The sequence below is a fragment of the Lycorma delicatula genome, chromosome 4 (genome assembly GCF_047948215.1).
Source record: "Lycorma delicatula isolate Av1 chromosome 4, ASM4794821v1, whole genome shotgun sequence".
Taxonomy (NCBI): Eukaryota; Metazoa; Arthropoda; class Insecta; order Hemiptera; family Fulgoridae; genus Lycorma; species Lycorma delicatula.
In genome coordinates, this window is record NC_134458.1 from 92,864,290 (window position 1) to 92,887,889 (window position 23,600).

At 29.3% G+C, this 23,600-nt stretch overlaps 1 protein-coding gene across 4 annotated transcripts in view; it reads left to right on the forward strand.

Moving 5' to 3' along the window:
• LOC142323651 (uncharacterized) overlaps positions 1-23,600 on the forward strand; it is a 188,233-nt gene that overhangs the window by 74,238 nt on the left and 90,395 nt on the right. For 3 of the 4 annotated variants that reach the window (XM_075363669.1, XM_075363672.1, XM_075363673.1), the window contains exons 13-17: positions 4,371-4,442; positions 8,571-8,637; positions 15,085-15,209; positions 17,957-18,197; positions 20,894-21,022. In XM_075363669.1, the coding sequence (XP_075219784.1) occupies positions 4,371-4,442; positions 8,571-8,637; positions 15,085-15,209; positions 17,957-18,197; positions 20,894-21,022 (634 nt within the window). The remainder of the gene's footprint in view (positions 1-4,370; positions 4,443-8,570; positions 8,638-15,084; positions 15,210-17,956; positions 18,198-20,893; positions 21,023-23,600) is intronic. The other variant, XM_075363671.1, reaches the window with a different exon arrangement.

Below are 23,600 nucleotides of genomic sequence, written 5' to 3' on the forward strand. Positions count from 1 at the left end.
AACACTATCAAAACTGATGGTTTCATATGAAAAGTATCAGAATAATTTTTGAAAATAAAATTTTTATATCTTTGGTTTTTATGAATAATTGTTTTTAAACAAGCCTTGTAATGTATAGAAACAAAAAAAAAATGTATACTTAAGTTAGAATGACAGGAATTTTATGAAATAATAGTTATGCAATAATGGCTTTACACGTCTAGTTTTTAGTGTAGAATAATTGTATCATTTTATCTTGAATCTTTGTGATAAAATGGTTTGTTTGATTACAATGTTTTTAGGATTTTAAACATGTCAGACTTATTAACTGCACATTTTTAAACATTAAAATTTTGTTTTCTTTTAAAGACCTTTCATAGCCAGTAACAGAAAAAGTTACATTTTTATCCATATAATTTTATACATTTTAAGTTATGTATTAGATACATCACATATAATATATATATACTTTTTTTTTACATAATTTTTGTATCTATATTAGGTTGCACAGATTATAGATTCATATAAAAAACAAAATATCTTCTTAATTTTTAATTGAAATTCAATTTACACAGAATCAAATTACCTTCTAGTTGATACATTTTAATATTTTAATTTCAGTAGTACATTGTGGTATGGACCATATATTTATGTTGCATTGTTCAAACAGGTCCCAGATCACCAAATGGTAAGAAAAAATGATTAATTTCTGATATATTTTCTTTTATATTAGTCACTCAATAAGTAAAGAAATAATGTAGTGCCAGAATTGTTAATCTGTTTAATATAACAGTTTAGCTTGTTTTATAATCCTCTAGCAGATGTGTACATCCCAGCTCTGCTATATTTTTTCATCCTATAAAAAGAGATATAATATAATTATGATGTTGCTATTAATTATATGTTGCAGTGATAATGAAGAGTAATTTTGTAAGCATCATACCTTTTATTTAGATAACATTAATGATAAAAAAACATTTTTTTAATGTTTCTCTAACTGTGATACCATTTCTTGAATTGCTTTTTTGCGTACATTATACATCTGTAAATACAATTTTCCTATGACCCTTAGTTTTAAATAAATTATGCTTTAAAAAAAATTAAGGGAAATATAGTTAAAATCTGCAAAATTTATAATTTTGCATGGCCATACCTGTGTTAGAATGACTTTACTGATGCTTTTCTTTTATAATTAGCCTCAGGCACATCCCGAATTAATGTCCAACAGTAATCGGCTAGCATGTTAGTATTCCATTTCCCTTTATAGTGGCTTTCCATCACTGAAATGTCTTGGTGGAAACATTCACAGTGTTCGCCACTTACATTGCTGAGGTCGTCCGAGAAAAAATCCAGATGCAAGTGGAAGAAATGCATTTTCAAAGAAATATTATATCCCATAGCTCTGTATGAAGTAAGAAGTTGATTAACAATATCGTGGTAATTGTCGGATTTTTGTGAAGCCCAAGCTGCACTTTCTACATTATTTAACATTGCAGTTAAATACATAATCTCTGACCAACTCTCTTATTTGAGGACCAAAAAATACTTCTTTAATTTTTCCTTCACTTACATTTGGAAATTTCTGCCTGATGTACAAAAATCCTTTTTGCTTTTTGCTATCCTTCTTCATTGCTTTTACAAAATTTATCATTAGTCCTAGCTTGATATGGAAAGGGGTAAAAATATTTTTTTGGGTTCAATTAAGGGCTCATGAATAATATTTTTCCCATTTGGAGTTAAGTTGTTTCATTTCTTCCACTCATTGGTAACATAATGTTATAATGTTTATTCCTAGTTCAGCTCTTCCATTTGCAAAGAAAACGCATGCACTTAATATAGCTTAACTGCATGCCTAACAAAATAGCTATAACTATCATATCACCACATATTTTCCATCTATGTTTTTTATAATATATTTTTTCAAGAACATCTTTCATCGCATTATATGTCTCTTTCAAATTAATACCATAAGCGATTGGTATCGAAGGATATATGTAACCTTTGTGTAGTAGAACCACTTAAACTATACTTGGACAAATCTATGAAAAGGCGCCAGTCCTCAGGTTTATGAACTTGTCCTAAGTGCAACATAAGCTCATCAATATTTGTATAATAAACCAAATTATTTTCATCAATAAAGTACTGAGAAAGTTATTTTTTTCAGCTTCGAAGGCCCGAAATTTTTGTATTTTTTTTAAAGTAAATTCCAACATTGCAGTCTTGATCCTAATTGTTCAGCTTGATTTTTTGATAAACTTAAATCCCTAACCAAATCATTTAATTCACCTTGTGATATAACATGTGGATTATTGGAAGATAATTCAAAATCAATGTTGTCTTCTTCATCACTGCTTTCAAAACATATATTTACAGGTGGCTCAGACCTGATTGCACGAAGGATATTTTACAGTATGTTAGGATTTTTTTTAGAAATTCCCGACACTTGTTAAACAAAAGTAACAATCGGTTACATGATCCTTTGGTTCACGCCAAACCATAGATATACCAAATGGCAAAGGCTTCTGTATGCCTTTCAGGCATCCTCTTAAATATACAGAACAATTAATGGATACTATATAACGAGCCCGTCTTATCCTGATCACCAATTTTACACTGAAAGTTCAAATGATATACTTTTTTAGTTAAAGGTGTAATGTTTTTTCTACTTAATTTTATGGTAAACTCACCACATACATAACGAAAGGCATCCACATCATTTACACAATTTTGAGGCATTATGACAATGCACTGTTAACAAACTTAAGACAGCAATAAGACACATTATTTTCCTGAAGACTGAACAAAATTAATTCATTCCGAAATCCACTGCTTAATACAAACAACACAGCTGTGTTTTCAGCTACATTTTTTGACCTGTACAGACATGATTAATCTTGTCCATGAAGGCTCACTCTTCAGTATTAGATATGATGTCATAATATGTGACTATGTTATGATTTAATCCTTTGTCTAGTATTGTTTATTTATGGCTTAAAAATTATGTCAACAATGTTAAACAACAAAATACAATATAGGAGCTTAAAATTGCTAACTATACGTTGAAAAATGAAAAAAAATCCTTTAATTAAAATTTAAAGATTTTTCAAAAATGGTGGTTGATAGAAAGATTCTGAGTTCACATTCTTTTTCAGCATCAAAAAACAGTTTAAAATTACACATTGTGTGTTAGAAACAAAAATTATTTTTATCAGTGAATTTTAGAACATTTTTTTTTTCTTATTGAATCTTGTTCCTCGTATGACATCTTGAGTTAGAACTGAATAATAATAGATCAGTGGGGATTTTTAAAACATGAAAGGTATATGATTCTCATAAAACAGTTTGTACAGTTGGAATTTTAAATTTTATTGTTTGATAATTACAGTTTCTAATCACCTTTTTTTATATTCCTTTTATTTTTAAGTAATTGTTTTTGTATTAGTTTCTGATTTTATAAAATAATACCATATTTAAAATATTGATTTGATCAATTTTATTTAAAATGAGATTTCAATTTATTTTAAATGAGATCACACATATGTGCAAGGTGTTTAGAATCATGTGGATGGTCAGATTTGAAAAAGTAAACAGTTCAGAAATAGCTGTTACTCAAGGTTAAGTTTGGCCATCTGTATTTGAGATATTATGTGGACCAACCAACCATGGGTGAAAATTAATTATAAATATCTTTAATGGATTTAAAACTTGAGTTACATCAGTGGAGTCAGTTGATATTCAAGTTTTCTCTGGTTGTGGGTCAAAATGTGTCAACTGTAAAACATTCTTAACTCTTGTAGCCAATTTATGATTTGTATTACTTTCAAGATTTTACAAATGTTTGTAAATATTTTTCATTATTTAACATAAATGATGATGGGTTTATGCTGTTTGTGAAAGTAAAATAAATAAATTATAATCATAGACAGCAGTTTATATGTAGTGAAAACTGAACATTCCAGCATAATGACTTGAGCAAAATAGAATAATACAAATTGCTATAAATAATTCACAAAGGTCACTGCTACACTGCTTTACTAAGAGGGAATTGCTGTATTCTGTTGATGGATTACATAAAAATTTCAGTTATATTTTGAATCCTTTATTTTTTCCACTAGTATAAAAAGATATTTATACCTTTTTTTTATCTTACCAGTTTTTCTGGTTTAATGAGCAACTTATCTTGATTTTATCTTTGTTATATCAATTTCCTTTTTTATATCTTCTAATTCTAATTTTCCTTTTATTCTATTGAACAGTTTATTTTGTTAGATGAATTTTTCTTCATGTATTCTTTGCTTTTATATTACCTTTTTTATATTTTGTTAATTATTTATTTAAAATTTTATCTGATTATTTTTAAAATTTGTATATTTATTTATGGGTGGGTTCAGTTGTCCATGGTCACTGCTTCAAATCCTCATAATGCTATGGCCGATCAAACTCAGAAATCGCCCGTGCTTCACGTAAGTAGAATGGGATGGTATTTTTTCCAAAATATATATTTTATTATCCAATTTGTAAAAATAACAATTAGTGATAGTTATAAAAGTAATATACTAAGAGAACTAGTGATAAATGTTTGCAGACACAATAATAGTTAATTTTGTTTGATCAGTCAAACTCAAATTATTGAGTCAATTTAAATAACTTTTTATAGTTCAGTTTTAACTGAACATTTATGATTTTTCTGAGCTCTTGTATTAGTATTTTACACTTAATACATAAAGATGTTAATTTTTGATCCCTTATTAATAATGTGTCAGTTTTGAGGTTCATAAAATCAATTGTTATTGAGGGCATCCTTGATTTTAAATTAAATGATTTGGTTGTATGAATTTGGTTTTGTTTTTTTGTGTACATAACCGTATTAACAAAATAATACAGTGATAAGAATTGTTTATTTTAGTCACTTTGTATATATTCATTAATTCATTAACATTATTGACAGATTATTCTTAGAAAATTTACAAAATCATTGAAGTTGAAAATGCATTTTTAAAAAAGTGTAGGAAATAAGTTACCTTTCTTTATTCTTTATAAGATAAAAGCAATCTACTTTTCAAAAAATAAAAAAGGGCAAAATATTTTGTATTATTTTCTGACTGTAAGTTTAAAATTATTTTACCTTTTTCAAAATATCTCCAAAAATGTGTTGTTATATATTAAAAAAAGAATATTTAAGGTAAGAATATCTTCATAAATTTTACCGCTGTTAAGTGAATTCATTTTATTTGTATAATGCCAGGTATAATGTATAGAAATTTAGTTTTATGAAGAAAGACTTCATCAGTTGAATAGAATGCAATTAAAATTATCTTAAATGGTATTTTTATTTAATTTTTAGAGTTCTACTTTATTTGAAAGATTTTTTTATTCAGCCCCTGATAATGAAGGTATTTTGAAGTAACTTTAAATTATGTGTTCAGTGTGAATAAAATTTTTATTCCTCATTGAGTAATACAGTTACAAATATTACATACACAACAGTTGCATATATTTATAAAAGTAGAACTGTTAGTAAACCCGGTGACACAAAAGCACATCTATGTGACTGTTTATTTCACATTTAATAGAAATGAATGACACTTCTCATAATATAGAATGTAACTAGAACACATTGAGGCTTCTTACATAACAATTTCACATCTAATAATTGAGATGATAGACTACTATACAAGGTCTGTTCAGAAAATAACTGAACACTTTTAATTATGCGCCAGCGGAGATATTTAGTGTTGTGTGCTCCACTTAACCTCCTCTGTAACCATATGTTCTTGGATTATTGATTTCTTGGTTAGTTTTCATTTTATTGTTATTTTAGTGCCATGTGTTTAAGTGTTAGTAGGGATTTTTGTAATGTGCAATTTTCGGGAGCAATGATACAGTGCAAAATTTTCCATGAAACTTGGGAAAACTTTCACAGAAACATTTCAGCTTTTGAAACAAGCTTATGGAGATGATGCTCTGGGTCATATGCCATGTTACAAATGGTTTGCACGATTTAAAAGTGGTCATCAGTCAGTTGAAGATGATCCTCGACCAGGAAAGTTTCAACTTCAACTAATGACACCCATGTTCAGAAAATCAACGATCTGGTGCATACAAATTGCCAATTGACTATCAGAAAACTTGCAGAAGAGATTAGCATCTTGATTGAATCATGCTGTGACATTTTGACTGAAAAGTTGAACATTCATGAAGTTGTAGCAGAGTTTGTTCCTCATTTGATGACCGAACAGCAGAAAGAACATTGCGTGGACATTTGTTGGAAACTTCTTGAACAAGCTGATAATGATGATGAAACATTCACACAGGGATCATAATGGAGATGAAAACTGGGTGTATCGTTACAACATCAAGACAAAAGTTCATTCATCTCAATGGATTGGCAAATGATTTCCACGCCCCAAGAAAGTACCTCAGTCTCGATCCGATGTCAAAGTGATGCTCTCTGTTTTTCAATTTTAATGGAATTTTGCATTTTGAATTCTTGCCTCGAGGTGAAACAGTGAACCATGTGTACTAACAAGGCGTTTTACAACAGTTACTGAAAAAATCTGCAAAAAGAGATCATAGTTGTGGAGAGATGACTGATGGTTCCTTCCCCACAACAATGCATTCGCATACTCAGCTTTGTTAATTTGTCAGTTTTGGCCAAAAATCAGATGACGTCTTCCCTCAGTCCCCTACTCGCCAGACCTGGCTCCTGGCAATTTTTTCTTATTTTTAAAATTAAAATCAGTAATGAAGGATGCCATTTTGAGACTATTGATGACATTAAAGCAAATTCATCACATACTTAAAAGGCTATTTCAAATGAAGCTATCTAGGACTGCTTCGTGAAGTGGAAATACCGCTGGGAAAAGTGTTTGAATAGGGGAGGAGAGTACTTTGAAGGCAACAAGGAGCAATAATCTGTAAAATTAATAATAACGATTAAAAAAATAAAGTTCATTTATTTTCTAAACAGACCTCGTATTTAGTTCAGCCTGGCAGTTTTTCTGATGCTACTTTACCAGTTAAGTCATCAATTTATTTATCCTATAATAAATATTTGTCAACGGTAACCTCTAGAAATGTACTAGTAAAACATTCATTTACTGTAATATTTTTGATTTATATGTTTAATTATGAGTGAATTATATATTTTCCAGTTAGTATTTTTTTGAACAGCCCTTTTTTTTGTTTTTCATATAGTATACAAATTATTTGTTTATGTTTCTATTTATAACATTTTATTGTTAGAAGAAATTTATGAACTCTGTTAATTTATCCAATTTATTGGTTTATTGTTAAGGGATAATAATTAGAGAATTCGATAGACGATTCTTTTTTTTACAACAAAATCAAACTATATCACAACTTTTAGAAAGCTCATGTTTGTGTTTTTTTCTGATTTTTTTTATCTTTTTCATTTTATATATTATTTTTATTTTCTATTTCTTTTATATTAAACAGAATTTTTGTTACAAAGTCATCAAATGTAGTAACAAGTTATTACAATTTAGTCAAATGTAAAATAACTGTTTTACACTAGGAATTATTCTCTCAATTACTGTACATAACTGTTTAAAAATAATATTATTTCATATGTCGCTTTTTTATTTATTTGTGTTTCTTCTTTTTATATCTGCATTAAGACATATTTATTATATTAATAGTCTAATGTTTTCTTTATAGATAAATAAAAAAAAATGAATCAAAATATATTTTAAAACTTTTTCTTCATAAAAGAAACATGAAATCGTACGGTTGAATGTTAAAACTGTAGAGTTTTTAGGAAAACAGAAGGAACCAATATTAACTTGTCTGTCCTGTAGGAAAGTTAATATTAATTCATCAACATAGAAAATAGAATGTTTATATTAAAATATGTATTGTCAAACTGGCCGTGTAATTGGATTTTAGTTTTTGTCGCCTCTTACCTTCATGTTACATCTGAAATCAGTTCATTTCCCACTTTATGTTGAACTAGCAATCATTCTAATATTAAATATTTCTTTGTATTAAAAATTGCTTTTAAAGGGATGCAAAAATGTATATTAAACTTTATATAAAAAAAAAAAACCTTAATGGTCAATAAAAAGGCTTTACTGATTTTTCAACACTAGCCTTCCATCAGTAAGCCTGTGGCAGACACACACCAACTCTAACTTAAAAACAAAAATCATTCTTACTGAGAGTGAATTTAGTAGACTTTATGACCCCTCCCTAAGAAATTTGTTTCTCTTCAATTAGAAAAAAAATCCCAATTTTTTTTAGAAATTAATTTCTTCTAATATTGATTTAATTTTAAGTAATAGTAAATAAACTATTTCAGTAGTTGATACTGTGGTAAACAAAAAGGTCACCTGCTGCCTTTCCTAGTATAAATTTAAATAATGCTTATTACCTCAGAATCTTTTTCCATAATAATTCTTAAAAATTTACACTTAGGTAAGTCATTCATTGCAGTTAAACGTTAATGGATGTCATGAACTTAGATTTATCACTCATTTTGTTTTAATTATATTTGCTGATAGTAATAAAAATATTTTTTTAAATGTTTATTTCTACATTTTTGTTAATCAGATGTTTTTTGTATTAATCAGATGTTGAACAAGGCAAATAATAGCATCCAGTCAACAAGTCTGGTTTCTGACCATAAGGAACAAACAGGTATGTAGGATTGATTTTAAATAATAATGATAAAATAAATAATTTTATTTAATTTTAGGCTTTTTTAAAACTTACTGAAAGTGTTATTGTAGTCTTTTTCAGTTACTTTGGGATTGTGTGGAACTTTATTATTCTGTTAAGCTGCATCTCTGATACTATCTCTGATACCCATGTCAGTATTTAAAATCATGTAATGATGTAGCTGGGCTTAGATAGTGGTTTTGTTAATTTTACGCTAGTTTATATTTTTTAGTGTTAGTTTCTCATCTTTTTACCTGGTTACAGAACCCCTGGTTATATTCTAAAAAATAATTTCCTGAGAAAGTTGTGAATTTTATATGATTTCATTTTTATACTTTGAAGGTTACTGAACATTTGTTCTGACAGAAAATTATGAGTAATTTTACAAAGAAGGATCGATAATCGTAATCAAAATTTTAGAAAGTTTTTCAAACTGAATTTATTGAAAAAAATTGTATGGTTTGTAATTAAAAAATTAACAATAGGAAGAAATCAAAACCTTTTGTCAAGAGGAGGGTGATGGGATGCTTTTGCGGTTATATTCCGATATCACTGAATGCTTCCAGATGTACTGGCAAGTGTTCTTTAACAACATAAAAATTATTATTTGAATCTATATTTTTTAAAAAAATTCACAAAGAATAAAGTTAGGGACTTCTTTAATTTATATTTATTCTAACTAAAAGTTATATTAACTATTGAATGCATTTTATATGTTTCCTATTAGACGTGTCACTGCAGCTGAAGGGTACTTTTTTTTATTGCATTACATTTTTTTTTTTATAAACCAGTTTTATTATTTTGAAGTAATCTAAGTTGAATTGTCTGAAAACGTTTATATTAAAAATTACTACTCTGAACTTGGTTTCAATTTTTTTCATGGCATTTCATTAAAATAAAGTAATGTATGGTGCGTATGATGAAAATAAAAGCTTACTTGCATGAGGCAGACAGTCACTGTGCAGGGCATTATATTACCCTTTTCTCATAACATTAGGCTCATTCAGAAACCTAATATTCTGCAGTACAGTGTGTTTAAGTATTTTCATTAAAGCAAAAATTCATTTCACAATAAAAATTTATTTTCATTTTTTTTTGTTTATTTCAGACAGTAATTTCTTTAAAAATATTTACCATATTTATAAATATTTCTTACTGTATGCAGTACAAAAATAGATGTTTCGTATTAATAGATAATTATTACACTCCCTCCATCAAGTGAGTCATAAAATGAATAATGACCATTTTACACAAATAAAGGTTATCAAAATTTGACTTATAATGCTTGTAATGGGTAGCTTGTAATGGGTATTATTATTGTTGATGATATTTATAGTAACAAATGTCAGCATTAAATAGTAGGCATATACCCTACAAATAATAATAACTTATTAATATCTTAGTCATTTTATACATATTCATAGAATAGCTAAGTAATTTTTTTTTTGCATTATTGACTAATGTTCATTACTGATGTTTACTTTTCATTTTCAATAAACTGATTTAGTTCAATTCTTGACATGTTCTGGTATGAATGATTAGTTATTTCCATCTGTAATGTGTGGTGAGTTAGTTAAATTTTTTGTGTGTATTAATGGATTTGTATGTTAAAAATAGAAAGCTTTGTAGTCAAGCTTGTGAAATAGTTAATAATGTATATGATTTTGTGAAGAAAGAAGCTATAAAATTGGGAAACTTAGATGACAATCATTTAATATGCATTCAAAGATATGAATAAAGAACTGCTGCAGCTTGTGAGATTTCAAGGTTACAAGTTAAAAAACTCCGAAAAGAAAAGTGATTTAAGAAGATGCAGTAGTACAATCAAAAATGAAAATAGTCTTACAAAAAAAAAGTGAAAATTCTAAATGATAAAAAATTCTGATTATTTTACAAAAAAGAATTTTACAATAGTAATTGTACTTCTAATTTAGTGTAATTATGGATACAATATGTATTCAAGCACTAGTTAAGATTTTTTTTTAGTTTAAAAATACACCTAAATTAAAATTCTTGTTTTTCAATCTTTACTTATTGAATTATAATTACTAATTATATAATAATCTAAGGAAACATACGTTTCTATGTTAGCAGAATTCTCAAGAACCTCTAAACTAATTGCTACCAAATTTTAACCATAGCTTCATTGTGTAATCCAGTTAAATTATCTAATCCATAGTGTCATAGGCTATGTAAGATGAAAAATTGTTTATTAAAATGTGTAGATGATAAATAATTCGTTACTGTGCTGCAATTCTCATTTGGGCCACTAGTTGGTGAGCCACTCCCAAGATATTTTTCAATAGAAATATTTTAGATAGAGGTCTTATTGAAATCGCAGACAAAGTTGTAACTCTTGGTGAAAAGTATTTATATGATTTCAGTTTACAAACATCAATTCGTGATGAACAAGGTAATGAAAACCCTTATGATATAATGTTCTGAAATTCATTTAATATCAGTGAACTTCAAGTATACATAAATATTAACCTTTCTAAATTAATACCAGATCAGCGCCAAGGATATGATTCCAACACTCACAATGTACATAGTGACAGAAAAAAGTATTTTTTGGAGATGCTCCTGACTGCAGTGGGAAAACCGTTTTGATTAATCTACTTTTCGCATATGTTTGATCAACAGGTAGCATGACTCTCAGTGTAGCTATCGCTACAACGCTCCTCACTGATGGTAGGACTGCTCATTCAACTTTTAAATTGCTATTAAAAGTATCATGTGGTTTAGACTCAGTTTGTTTTTTATGTAAAAGTGCTCTTGGTAAAATTTTCAAGATACAAAATTTATTGTATGGAATGAATGATTCATGAGTCATAGAGCTCATATTGAAGCAATTGACCATACTCTCAGAGACCTTAGGTCATGTGATAAGCTGTTGGGAGGCATAACTTTTGCCTTTGATGGAGATTTTCTGCAAATTTTGCCAGGGCAGGTAAAGCCACGAACAGGGGATGCTAGTGAATTATAAGTAATAAAATATGAATATGATAATAAATTAAACTTGCATAAATAAAAGTACAGCGATTATTATTGTTGTTCTGTTAGATGGGTGTAAATGTTTTCAGGTTCAGTAGTAATGCAGTCTCAACCTACTCTCAACACAAGTTTTTATTTTCATTCTACCCACTATATGTTGCTTATCCAATTACTGAGTTGCCAGACATCAAGATCACTGAATAACTAAGTTGATTTGAGTGATAATAAATATTACTATAAAATACTAAAGAAGGAATGCAGGTGACCTGGTTGACCTGGGTGACCTGTTGTGTGGAAGATAGCAGTGACTCGGAATCCCTCCCACAGTTTTTTTCCACTTTTCGATCCGTATATGCTCTGATTAATGGAATATATTAAAAAGCTAGATCTTTGAGAATAAGATTCAAATTTTTCAAGGGGTAAATCTGCAGGAATTACCTGTTGATGAACTTACTGCCGTGGAAGTCCTTCATTGCTCTAAATGTGTTATAGAAGATAAATGGTTGAAAGTAAATTAGTGTGATTCAGAAGTTCTGGATTTTCAGATTCTAATGGTTAAATAGATTGTATAAAGTTAAAAAAAAAATTTCCTTCATTCGGTCAGAAAAGATTTCTGTTAAAAACTCACTAACAGTAAGATAGTGAGTGTTTACTATAAATTAATCAAGCAAAACTGAAGTTATATGACAGAAAAGGATGAATCCTCTTTTTAAAACTACCAATTGCATAAAACTATTCCTATACTAAATTACCCTTAATTTTTATTCATACCAGTTGTAACTTTAAACCTGTTGTTAAGTTTCTCTGTTCTGTGTGGTAACAGGAATCCAAGTTATAATAATGTTAAAGTTTTAATACTTATGTCATTATTGCCAGACTTTGGCAGTGTAAAAAAGTGGTAGAAATGCATGCTATACTAATAAATAAACAAAATATATTAAAGTAAGATTTAAATTCTTAAATAATTTTAAAAATAATGAAGAAAACCATCAATCTGATTGAGATATACTTTTCTGAAAGCTACATTGTATCATTAGGATTCATAACTTCTCTAACTCTCCACATTTGAAGGAAGGAGAAATACCTGGAACTGCATAATTGTGCGAAGAATTCATATTACCTGCAGAATTACAGGCATGACACTGAGTGTTTAGTCTTAGCATAAGGCTAAGACAAATTCATCTTACTAGTTTCATTAAAATTAGTTTGGTCATTTTTATATTATGAATGATTTTAAAGTGGGTTAATTGCTTTATTATTTTTTTATAAAACAGATTTCTTATATTAGGATGTGAGCAATGTACAAAAAAAATTTTTGTTTATTATGTTGGTAAATTTGCTGTAGGATGGTCAAGAATAAAAAAACCTTGTCTTTGAACCATCATACATTATCCATTAAATTTTCCAAATCACATGTGATGTAAACATCAAGTTTTGTATTTTATTAAAACATGTTGTGAGTTACAATCTATTTTAATAAAATCTTGAGAAATTACTGAAAATTTTGTACACAAAATACAATTTAGGATGCAATATGAAATATATTGAATATAGTTGTACATATAACCAAAAATGTATGTTTAAAAATCTATATAAATTTAAGTAAAAAATTCATAATTACTTTACAAACTTAAAAAAAGTGCAATACAAACATAACCTTAAATGTTACAACAAATGAATGATTGTAAGCAACATGGTAGCTAGAATTAGGCATTACATGGTTACAAAGAATGAAATATCAAAATTATAATATTTTGCTGCCTCAAGTGTTTAAAAGTAAGGGGATTAAAATGATCAAATAATAACTTCTACAAGACTGTACACATTACTGACATTTAAATAATAATCTGAAATGTTGAAAACCAGAATATAATTTGAATATTAGTTGAGAGCATTAACTGACATGCTATTATAATATTATAGGAGAGCATAGTGCTATGTAGTAGATTTGAAATTAAGATGTATTTTCATATGAGAGGTAGATCAAAAAGTAAGTTACACCCTTACCATGTTCTTGAACTGAAAGGGATATATTAATATTTTATGGTGGCAGCACTGATTGCGTTGTTGTCTTCACGCTTCCCCAGCAGCAAATCTGTACAACATTCAGTACATGTGTAGTATTGTTGTCAATATGGCATGCCCTCCATGCCATATAGAGGTTTCATCCAGCTTAGAAGCTGGATTTCATCCGCTTAGACGCTGTCAAATTCATCGCCAAATTGTTGAGATATATGATGAGAATGCAATGTCACACCTGATGATCACAAAATAGTGCCAACCATTCAGAAACGTAAGAACAAATGTGAGTGACGAACTGCGTGCTGGGCGTCCTTCATCTGCAAACATAAGGGTAACACGGAACCTGTGAATGAAATGATCTTGAGTAACCGACTCATTAAAATTAGAGAGATTGCAAGTGAACTTAACATCAGTTATGATAGTGTGTTTGTGATTATTCACGATCATCTGTTGACTGACAACCACAGACATCAATGTTTTACATCTGCTCTCTCTTTTATTCAATGTTATTCCAGAACTGGTTCACAATTTTTGAAACAAATCATCGCAGGGGATGAGAGCTGGGTGCTTTATTACACGCCTGAGACTAAACGAGCATCACATGAATGGAGACATAAAAATTTGCCGCATCCAAAGAAAGTGAAAACATCTCCATATGTTCGAAATTTTATGCTGACAGTCTTTTTCGATTCTGAGGGAGTTGTTTACAGTGAATTTGTTTCTAGGAGCAGCAACAATCAATGCCAAATCTTACTGTGAGACTTTAAAAAATTGCGTAAAGCCATTAGAGGTCGAATGGGAAGATTGAGCGATGGGATTGTTTTTCTTCACGACAATGCTACTCCTCATTCAGCCTCATGTGACAAAGGAGTTACTGCAAAAATTCAAGTAGTAAATGTGGTCTCATCCGCTTAACAGCCCTGACCTAGCACCCTGCGACTACCACCTGTTTGGTCATCTCAAGCAAGACCTGGGAGGGGAGCGCTTCACTAATGATGATGAACTTAAGGAAGCGGCCCTTAAATGGTTGAAGGAAATTGGACAAAATTTTTATGAGAGTGGAATTGAAAAACTTGTCACAAGGTATGAAAAGTGTTTCGAAAAATAGATAAAAATATTTATTTTTTTGTTTAATAAAAAAAAAAATTGTCTTATAAATATGTGTTTGTTTCATAGAGGGGGTGTAACTTACTTTCTGTTCATACCTCGTATTTCATTTGAAAATTTGATGGTATGAATAAAAATGAATGCAATTCTCTTTTGTACTAACTTCTTTAACTGTACTACTTCCTTTTAGTAATTCTTTTGGTCTGATTTAATCATTGCTGTCAGCTTGTCCCATACCATAATATAAATATTGACCAATAATAATAAAATAATTATTTTAACAATTAAAATTTGTGATTTCAGGAATGTTATTTAGTAATTATCCTCAGCAGACTTTTCCTACTTCATCCAGTATTGATCATAATTTATCTGGACAGCAGATGCAAATTCCACAGGATCTAGTTATGAAGCTGTTGCATGTTCAACAGGTGAGTGATTTGTATACTTATGTGTGATAGGTTTTTGTCTGTGTACATTTAGTCCCCAGAGTTACATAGGAAGTCTTCCAAAATTCTTATATTAAGAGGATTACTTTTTATTTGTTGCTAGGGCTTTGAATATCTGTGGGAGTACAATTCAGTAGCAAGATTACTTAAATATATTATATTATTATTAATTATTACTAGACATGGAAGTGTAATAGAATAGAACATTATTAAAGAAAATAAAAACAATAAAAGAAAAGAGAAAAAAATCAGAACATGAATTAAAATATATATTAAAAAGACTGAGATAAAATTATTAATTTATCAAAAGATAATCGGTAAATGGCCTTTTTAAACCATTAATTGCTTTAGATTGTTTTTTGATATGTTCAGTAAATGTACTCTAGAAGTGTGAATTAAAGGATGAACCATGTAGTGAAGTAGATGAGCAGAAATCTAAAGGTTACAATGAGCCATTCAGAAAGTTCTTGGCCTGACATAGAGATGGTGCAGGTATGACCAAATGACTACGCTATTTGTCAGCTGTGATCCTTAGATGGTATTTTAGAAATTGTGAAGTTTCAGATGCATGTGTTTAGTTGCTTGTTTATCGTGACCAAGTAAAGCAAACAAGTTTTGACATTTTCTAAAAACTGGGCTGCGGAATAAAAATGTGGCTGTACATACATTCAAAATGTTGAACACTCTGGACACTCAGAAAGGATTAATGAAATCGTCACAAAAATTCATAAACCCATGTTAAATGATCACTGACATTAAACACTTGCTGGCATTGCAGACATCACAATAGATCATGTCCATCATCACATTTTACATAATTTTTTGTAAGAATAATTTTTCTACCTTATGCATGTTGTGTTAGTGTTAACAATCCACCAAAAATGCATTTGACTGAACACTTCTCAAGGGTTTTAACTTAATGTGATTTTGCTGAGTTTGATGTTTTATAACAGTAGATGAAACATGGATGCACCAGAGATCAAACAGAGTGGGAACAGGTGAAAAAGTAAAAAAGGTTTTATTTGAGGAAAAGTCATGGCTTTGGTATTTTGGGATTCTCATGATGTGATGCTCATAGACTACCTGGAAAAAATAGGACCATCATAAGGGAATATTGTGCTTCACTTCTAGACTGATTGAGTGGTTCTATTGCAGCTAAATGTTCATATTGGCCAAAAAGAAAGTGCTCTTTCACCATAATAATGTGCCTGCTTACATGTCTTTGGTTATTGCTTAAAACTTGATGACTGGACTTTGAAGTGCTTCAGCATGTACTGGATTTGGCTCCCGGACATTAGCTTCTCTTCCCAAACCTGAAGTAATGGTTTTCTGGACAAAGATTCACTTCAGATGATGAAGTCGGATCTTAGACTAGACACCACTCATTTTACAGAATTAGACAAATCTGATTATACTGAGAGTATTAAAAAGTTGGAAAGTCATTGGTCTAAATGTACCGAATTGCAAGGTGACAATGTTGAAAAATAAAAATAAAATTCATAAAAAATCTTGTAACAGGCCCAGAACTTTCTGAATGACTCTCATATACTTATGAGACTGGCTGGCTAAAGGAATAAACCTATGACATCAACATAAAATTTTGACTTGGTTAATTGAGGCTTGTGCTAAAAACTGGTAGGTTATAAATAAACAAAGCCATAAACTCCTTTGCTGTTTTGGGTTGAGCATTCTTAAATGCTCAAACAATGATGTAACGTGATTGTCAGACAGAACATCAGAAATTTAGTGAAAAAAATAATTCAATCTCTTTACAATCACTCATGTAATTTTGTTGTTAAATCATTATATGCTACACTACAATAATTCAAGACATTATTATCCACATAGCACCATTTTTAAGAAATCTCCTTACCCATTTAAGTTGGTAGACCCAGTGAAAACTCAATTACAGATGCATGTCACCTGAGAAATCCTCACCCCTTAGTCTATAATGTTATCTGATATTTATGAAATGAAAATACTTAAGGGAATCTGATGATTCCCAGAGGGGCTTCCAATTCTATTATGGATTGATCATCTCCTATTCTACCTGCTTTTATTAATTTCCTGCAATCGATTATGTAATTCAGATCTGTTGCTGTTCTGTTGGGAAGGCACTGGTGGTCAAGGAGTTATTGCGTTATTGAAGTTAGATAAGATATCAGATTTACCTGTAAACTTGTTTCTGTCTTGGATTGTGTAAAAACCTGAATTAGTTCCTAATGGGGCTTATTTGTGGCAGTCAATCAATCTATGTGGCTGATCAGGCAAACCATATAGTATGAAGGTATGCCCTCTCCCACAGCTTTACCAAATAGATCTCACACACACAGATGTAGTTGTCCTCCCAACAGTCCTGATTGGATTTGGAATGATACAATGTTATTATATCATTCTAGTGATGATTCAAATAAGTAAACAGTGTTTGTTACATGTGATTCAATGAAACAAATGTGTTTTTCTTATCTGTTCAGTGCTGGCTTGCATACCATGATAATCTTTTACTGTTTTATAATTATGGCTACTACATGTATGTGGTATTACCATCTAGACGTCCTGGAACATTAATTTATTAAACTGTTGGATTATGAATAACTCAGAGTTTCATTTTTTTGCAAATTAAAAGCTTTAAGTTGGTTTCTGTGTAGTCAGAGTATTAATTTTGTATAACAAATAATTTATTTACGCTGAAAGCCTTCATTTAAAATTTACCTATAATTTTTTTTCAGCAGCAGCAGCAACAGCAACAACAACAGCAGCAGCAACAGCAAAACCAGCAGCTTCCACAGCAACAACAACACCTAGCAAAATTGTTGGGTAGTAGTGTAAATACTGCTGCTCGATTAGCTCCACAGTTCACTGTTCCCCCACCTATGTCTCCTTTGCCTCCTGATATTCAGCAGATGATAAGCAATGCACAACCTACTAATGAGCTTCTGCAAAGGCCTGAAGCACAAGCTCTTATTATCGGTATGATTTGTGCACTTATTGGGGTCTGTATTGACATTATATTGTCTCGCTGTGTTCTGTAAATAGTAAATGCTCATTGTTTATCAAGATCATTAAATATTATAATAAAATTGTGATAAATGATTAATTATTTATCACAGTTAGAAAGATTCCAATTGTAAGAGACTTCTTTTATAAAAGAGTTAATTTTTAATAATAAAAAAAAAAAAGATTAAAAAATAATAAAATTAAAAAAAAGTTTTTTGTCATTATATTTAGGTATCAATGGAGTGTAATACATTTTAATCAGAAAAAAAAACATTTAATATAAGTGTTAAAGGCATGGACACTGTATTAAAAATGTATGCCTTCAGTGAATTTTATGTAATGCCTCTAATGGTTTTGTGGAATAGAACACAAATTTGTTCTATTCCACAGCATTAGTTCCTGTAACTCGGTTTATCATCCACTTTTGTACTTGCAAGGTATACAGTACTTCCAAACTTCTATACTGTCCTGTTGATAAGAAAAAAAATTGATGTGCACACTTTTCTGTCTATAGATAAGCTGTAATTAACTTATCCGTCCTGTTTAAAACAGTGGCATAATTTACAGCTTGTAATGGTGTGATTTCTCACATATACTGTTATTTTCACCATATTCTAATCGTAAAGTATAACAATAGTAAAATTTACCACATAAAATGGTGTAGTTTTTCAGGTAATGCAATATTTTTCCCTGTAGTTACTGCTACCTCTATATTTACATATATATATATCATGTCATCTTATTGGTTTAGATTACTCTTTTTCTGATAAACAAAAGCAAAGAATAGAAATTGAAGGACATTACAATAGTTAAAAATGCATTTCTGAAAGATAGTTTTCATTTAATGGTCGACAGTAAAACAACAGTCTTTTTGCTTGTATTGTTTATCTTCAGGGTTTTTTTGGATAATCTTGTAAAACAGTTGTATATTTTTATTCAATATTTGCAGCAAAAAGAGGGTTTCATTGGAGTGGTAAATTATTTTCAGTATAGTTTTCAAATTCAATGAGTGAAAATTTATTATTAATTTGAAACAATTTAATATCATATTAACTTTAAAAGTTTTATTTTGCTTGTCATTACCAGTTCCAATAATAATTTTGAGAAATATATGCGGTGTATATATATATATATATATATAATCTGTTAAATGAAAATTATCTTTCAGAAATCCTTTTTTTAACTATTGTAATGTCCTCCAATTTTCATTCTTTACTTTTGTTTACGAGTATACATTACATAATTATAGACATTCTTATCTTGCAATGAGTCAAGAGTAGTTGAATTACCCGCAGTATTATTTTTCTTTCGCTGAAGGCAACTGAAGAGAGGCATCTGCCCATTGACCTTACCTGTTCACTGCATTTTTACATGACATTCGTTTGTGAATGTTGAATTATGATTACAGTGATAATATTTTCTTACCACAGTTTACTCATTTTATTTGACACTCCATTGAATTTTGTATTTAACAGACTTTTACTGTATTTAAAATGTAAGTTTTAGAATTTTAGACTTAATTTTTAATCTAAGAGTATTTACTGTTATTTTTTTCTTGTTTAATGGGCTGATCTGCTGTTTAGTAGTGGTGGACTGTGAATAAAAAGCTAGTAGAATCTCTTATCCATTTACATTTAATAATTCCAAATACATTAAGAGATATGATTCTTACATAAGTAATTTTAACATAAATATCTTAAAAAGAATAGTTCTTTAATTTAATGTTACAGACTTAATAAAAACATAGGTAGAGTAAAAATATCTTAAAAATAATCATCCAGATATGTCTAATCATTGATGTTGTACAGCTCATAATGAATACTTACATCGTATTACTGGACTATGTTATAAATAATGCCACACAACTGCATGATTGTAACACAGCTGTAGGGATGAGCAAGGTTGTTCATTCAGGAACTATCTCCTGACTTCAGACTCTTTAATTTCTAGAGGAAAAGCAGTTAGTTTTTTCTAGCAGTTATTTAAACTGATCGGTTATGTTGACTGGCTTAATTCTATGCATCAAACGCTAAAGTGCTACTTCCATCTGGGATAAAAGACACTGAGTGATTTGTGTGAAGGATAGGCTTTGCCTTGTAGAGAGGTAACTTTTCTCAAGGAATGACTGTTTGTCTTGTACTTTGGTTCTGAGGGTAGATCACCTGTTTTTTTTGTTCATCTCATGTAAGGAACGGTAGGGGGGTTGGTGTGGCGACCGGAATCGTCACAAGGTCTTCCCCTACAGGGGTTGGGATGGATGTTCGTCTCATGTGCTATCAGAAAGTTCCTGGATTAAGCTTACCTATAAAAATTAGTTGCCATTTTTATAAAGTGTCATTGAAACTTATTCACTGATCCTAATGCTTCTTTGACACTGCAAAAGCATTGATAAAGTCTTTTAACTGAAGCTCTTGCAGTATACTTGCTACAATTGTGCACTGCCTTTATCTTTATTAACAGAAAACAAATGACATTTTTTATTCTGATTACATATATTACACTTTTTATTTTTAATATTTTGATTATTACGGTTTTATTTCTAAAACATATAACAAAAAACATGTAATTTTTTGTGACTTAAAAATCTACAGCTATATCATGCATTCATCACAAACCACTACTGCTATCAGATATTTAAGATTTATTAATAGATGTTGTTTTTACTTTAGGTTTGAAAAGGGGACAGATCTCATTGTATAATTTAATTGAACAGCTTAAAAAGAATTCAGCGATTCAGCCTCGACATAGAGAAGTGCTGGCTTGTGTAATAAAAATGCAACAGCATCTACTTCAAACAGGTATTTTATTTACTAGAGTAAACACTGCACTTTACTAGAGTAAATAAAATACACAACTAGTTTCTTTGAATGTTTATATTTTAAGATCATGAAAAATATTCATAACCGTAGTATTTTTAATAGTTTTTTTTTGTAAAATGTGTGGCTTTTATACATATGTGCGAGTTGATTTTGTTTTTATTTGTATATGAATATTTTTTTACGGTACTCTTGACTGTACTCCATTAGCTTGTTTACACTTTGCGGACTGTACAAACTTATTTACTTATCTCTCAGAATTAATAAATTTCACAAATGTTTCACTAACCCGCTGCATGTACTTGCATAATAATTATATTTAGACTATAATTATTCATTGTTTTACAGTATACAAATGAACAGTTTGTTCATAAGATGTTGTGAATCTTTATAAATTTATTTTAAATTCAGAATTGAAAAAAAAAAAGAATTAGAAAAGTTTTTTAAAATTTTTTATTGTTTTTCACTTCTTATAGTGAATTTTTAATAAAAAAGGAGTTAAGTATTAGTCTTAAAATATTTTGCTACTTAAATTACATTTTACAAGTATAAATAATTTCTATGAATACATTTAACCAAGTATATTATAGTAAAACGTAGTACTCGGCAATATGAAGTAGTATATTTATAATCCTTCAAGCCATTTCTGACTAGCTGGTAAGAATTTTTACAGAACTTTGTCCATAAAAATTGAAAAAATAATTTGTATGTGTGTAGTCTTTACATATACACACACATATTCTTGTGCAATATATATTAAATATGTCTACTGAGAGCATGATTACATTTCATATGTTAGGAACAATGTACTACTGTGGGATATCCTTACATTATGTCCACAAAGTGTTAACTTATTTTGTTTTGCTTACTAATTTGTTATATTATAAGTAACGTGGTGTACTGGCTTAACTCTGTAGAACTCTGTCAAAAACATGTATGACTGTGATTGCTGCATAACATGCTAGTTTTAACCTTTGCCTGTATAAATAAAGAAAAGTAATGTTCTTGATTAATTAGGTAAGTGCATTTCTGTTGAAATTCTTGTAATCTTATTAATGATGCTAATAATTAATCGGGATGCGAATAGTTGCATTTTTTTTTAATTTGACAATATTTCTTGCTGATTACATTCTTTTTCTGATAGATACTACAGTACTGCAAAAAGATAAACTGGCACAACTTTTCTAATTGATAATACTAAAATTAACGGTAAAATTTATCTATCCAAAAAGCATAAAGATATGTAATATCTGATAACAGCAGTTTCACATTAAAATATTAATTTCCTTACATCAGCCACTCATTTTGTTTCTAAACATAAAGAAGAGAAACAGCCTACTTAAATTTAATTCCTTTTTATTTGCAGCAACTGATTGTTATTTAGTATGTACAAAATAGTGTGATTAACTTATCTGTGTCATGGGTTTGTTTAGTTAGTTAATAGAAAAAAAATAAGTGGCTGAAAGAAAAAGAATGTAAAACTGCTATGAAAGAAATTTCCCATTCATCTTAACCAGGATTTTAATTTTGTGTTAGTTTAATCCAAAGGCCCTTCAGATGTTGAAATTTTACAAACCAAATCTGAAGCAGTGCTCTCATTTACCTTGATGCTGTTCTGAAGTATCAACAAGGTTATTTGTAACAGATATTTTTTGAGGTCACTATTTTTACTGCTAGTTCAAGAATTTCACCAGTTAAATGTTCAAGAATACTATTTCTGAGATAACAAAAATGTTTATAAAAACTTAACAAGGAGCATCAAGCACATTGGTTTCAGTTAGCTGTGCATGATAAGTATTTACTATTACAAATTTGTACCGATCAGGTAGGAATGCATTTACTCATATATGCATTGTTATTAACTGATGACTTTAGTAATAATCTCTAATGGAAAGCAGGAAGGAATCAGGTATTCTGTATTTAATTTAGTTATTTATAATCTACATGTTTTCTTATGTAGTTTATTTTCACTTTGCTTTGCTGTAAATTAATTTTTTATCAGTCAGTTTTATTGTCTGTGCAAAAAGGATCATTAAACTGATAGATGCTTAAAAACTAGTTTTCATTGATAAAATTTCATATTCAGATTGCATTAAGGCAGTATGAGATATCAATGTTAGCCTGGACTAAATCAACAAACTAAATTATTGTAATCTAACCGTTGTAATAACTGTTGTGCGACAGTATCAGTAAAAATAACTGTTAGTGTGTGGTTGTAATTAATAGGTAAAAATCATACATTTAAAAAATATTGATATTGATTTGAAACTAACTGCATTGAATGATGCACATGTTTGTCAATACTGATCAAATAGTTTTCTATTATATTTTTATGTTTTTAAAAGAAAATAATAAAAACATACAATGTATATAATGATTGTGACTTGATAGATACTGATATATATTGCTAGTGTTTATTTTTTTTTATTCGTACTTTGTTTATAATTTCATTTTAATAGTAACAGCTTGCCTTAATTATGTGTTAGCTAAGATGCATCTGGGCAGGCACACCCAGATTATTAACTTTTATTTGATTAAGTTATAATGTCTCTTTTTTCCA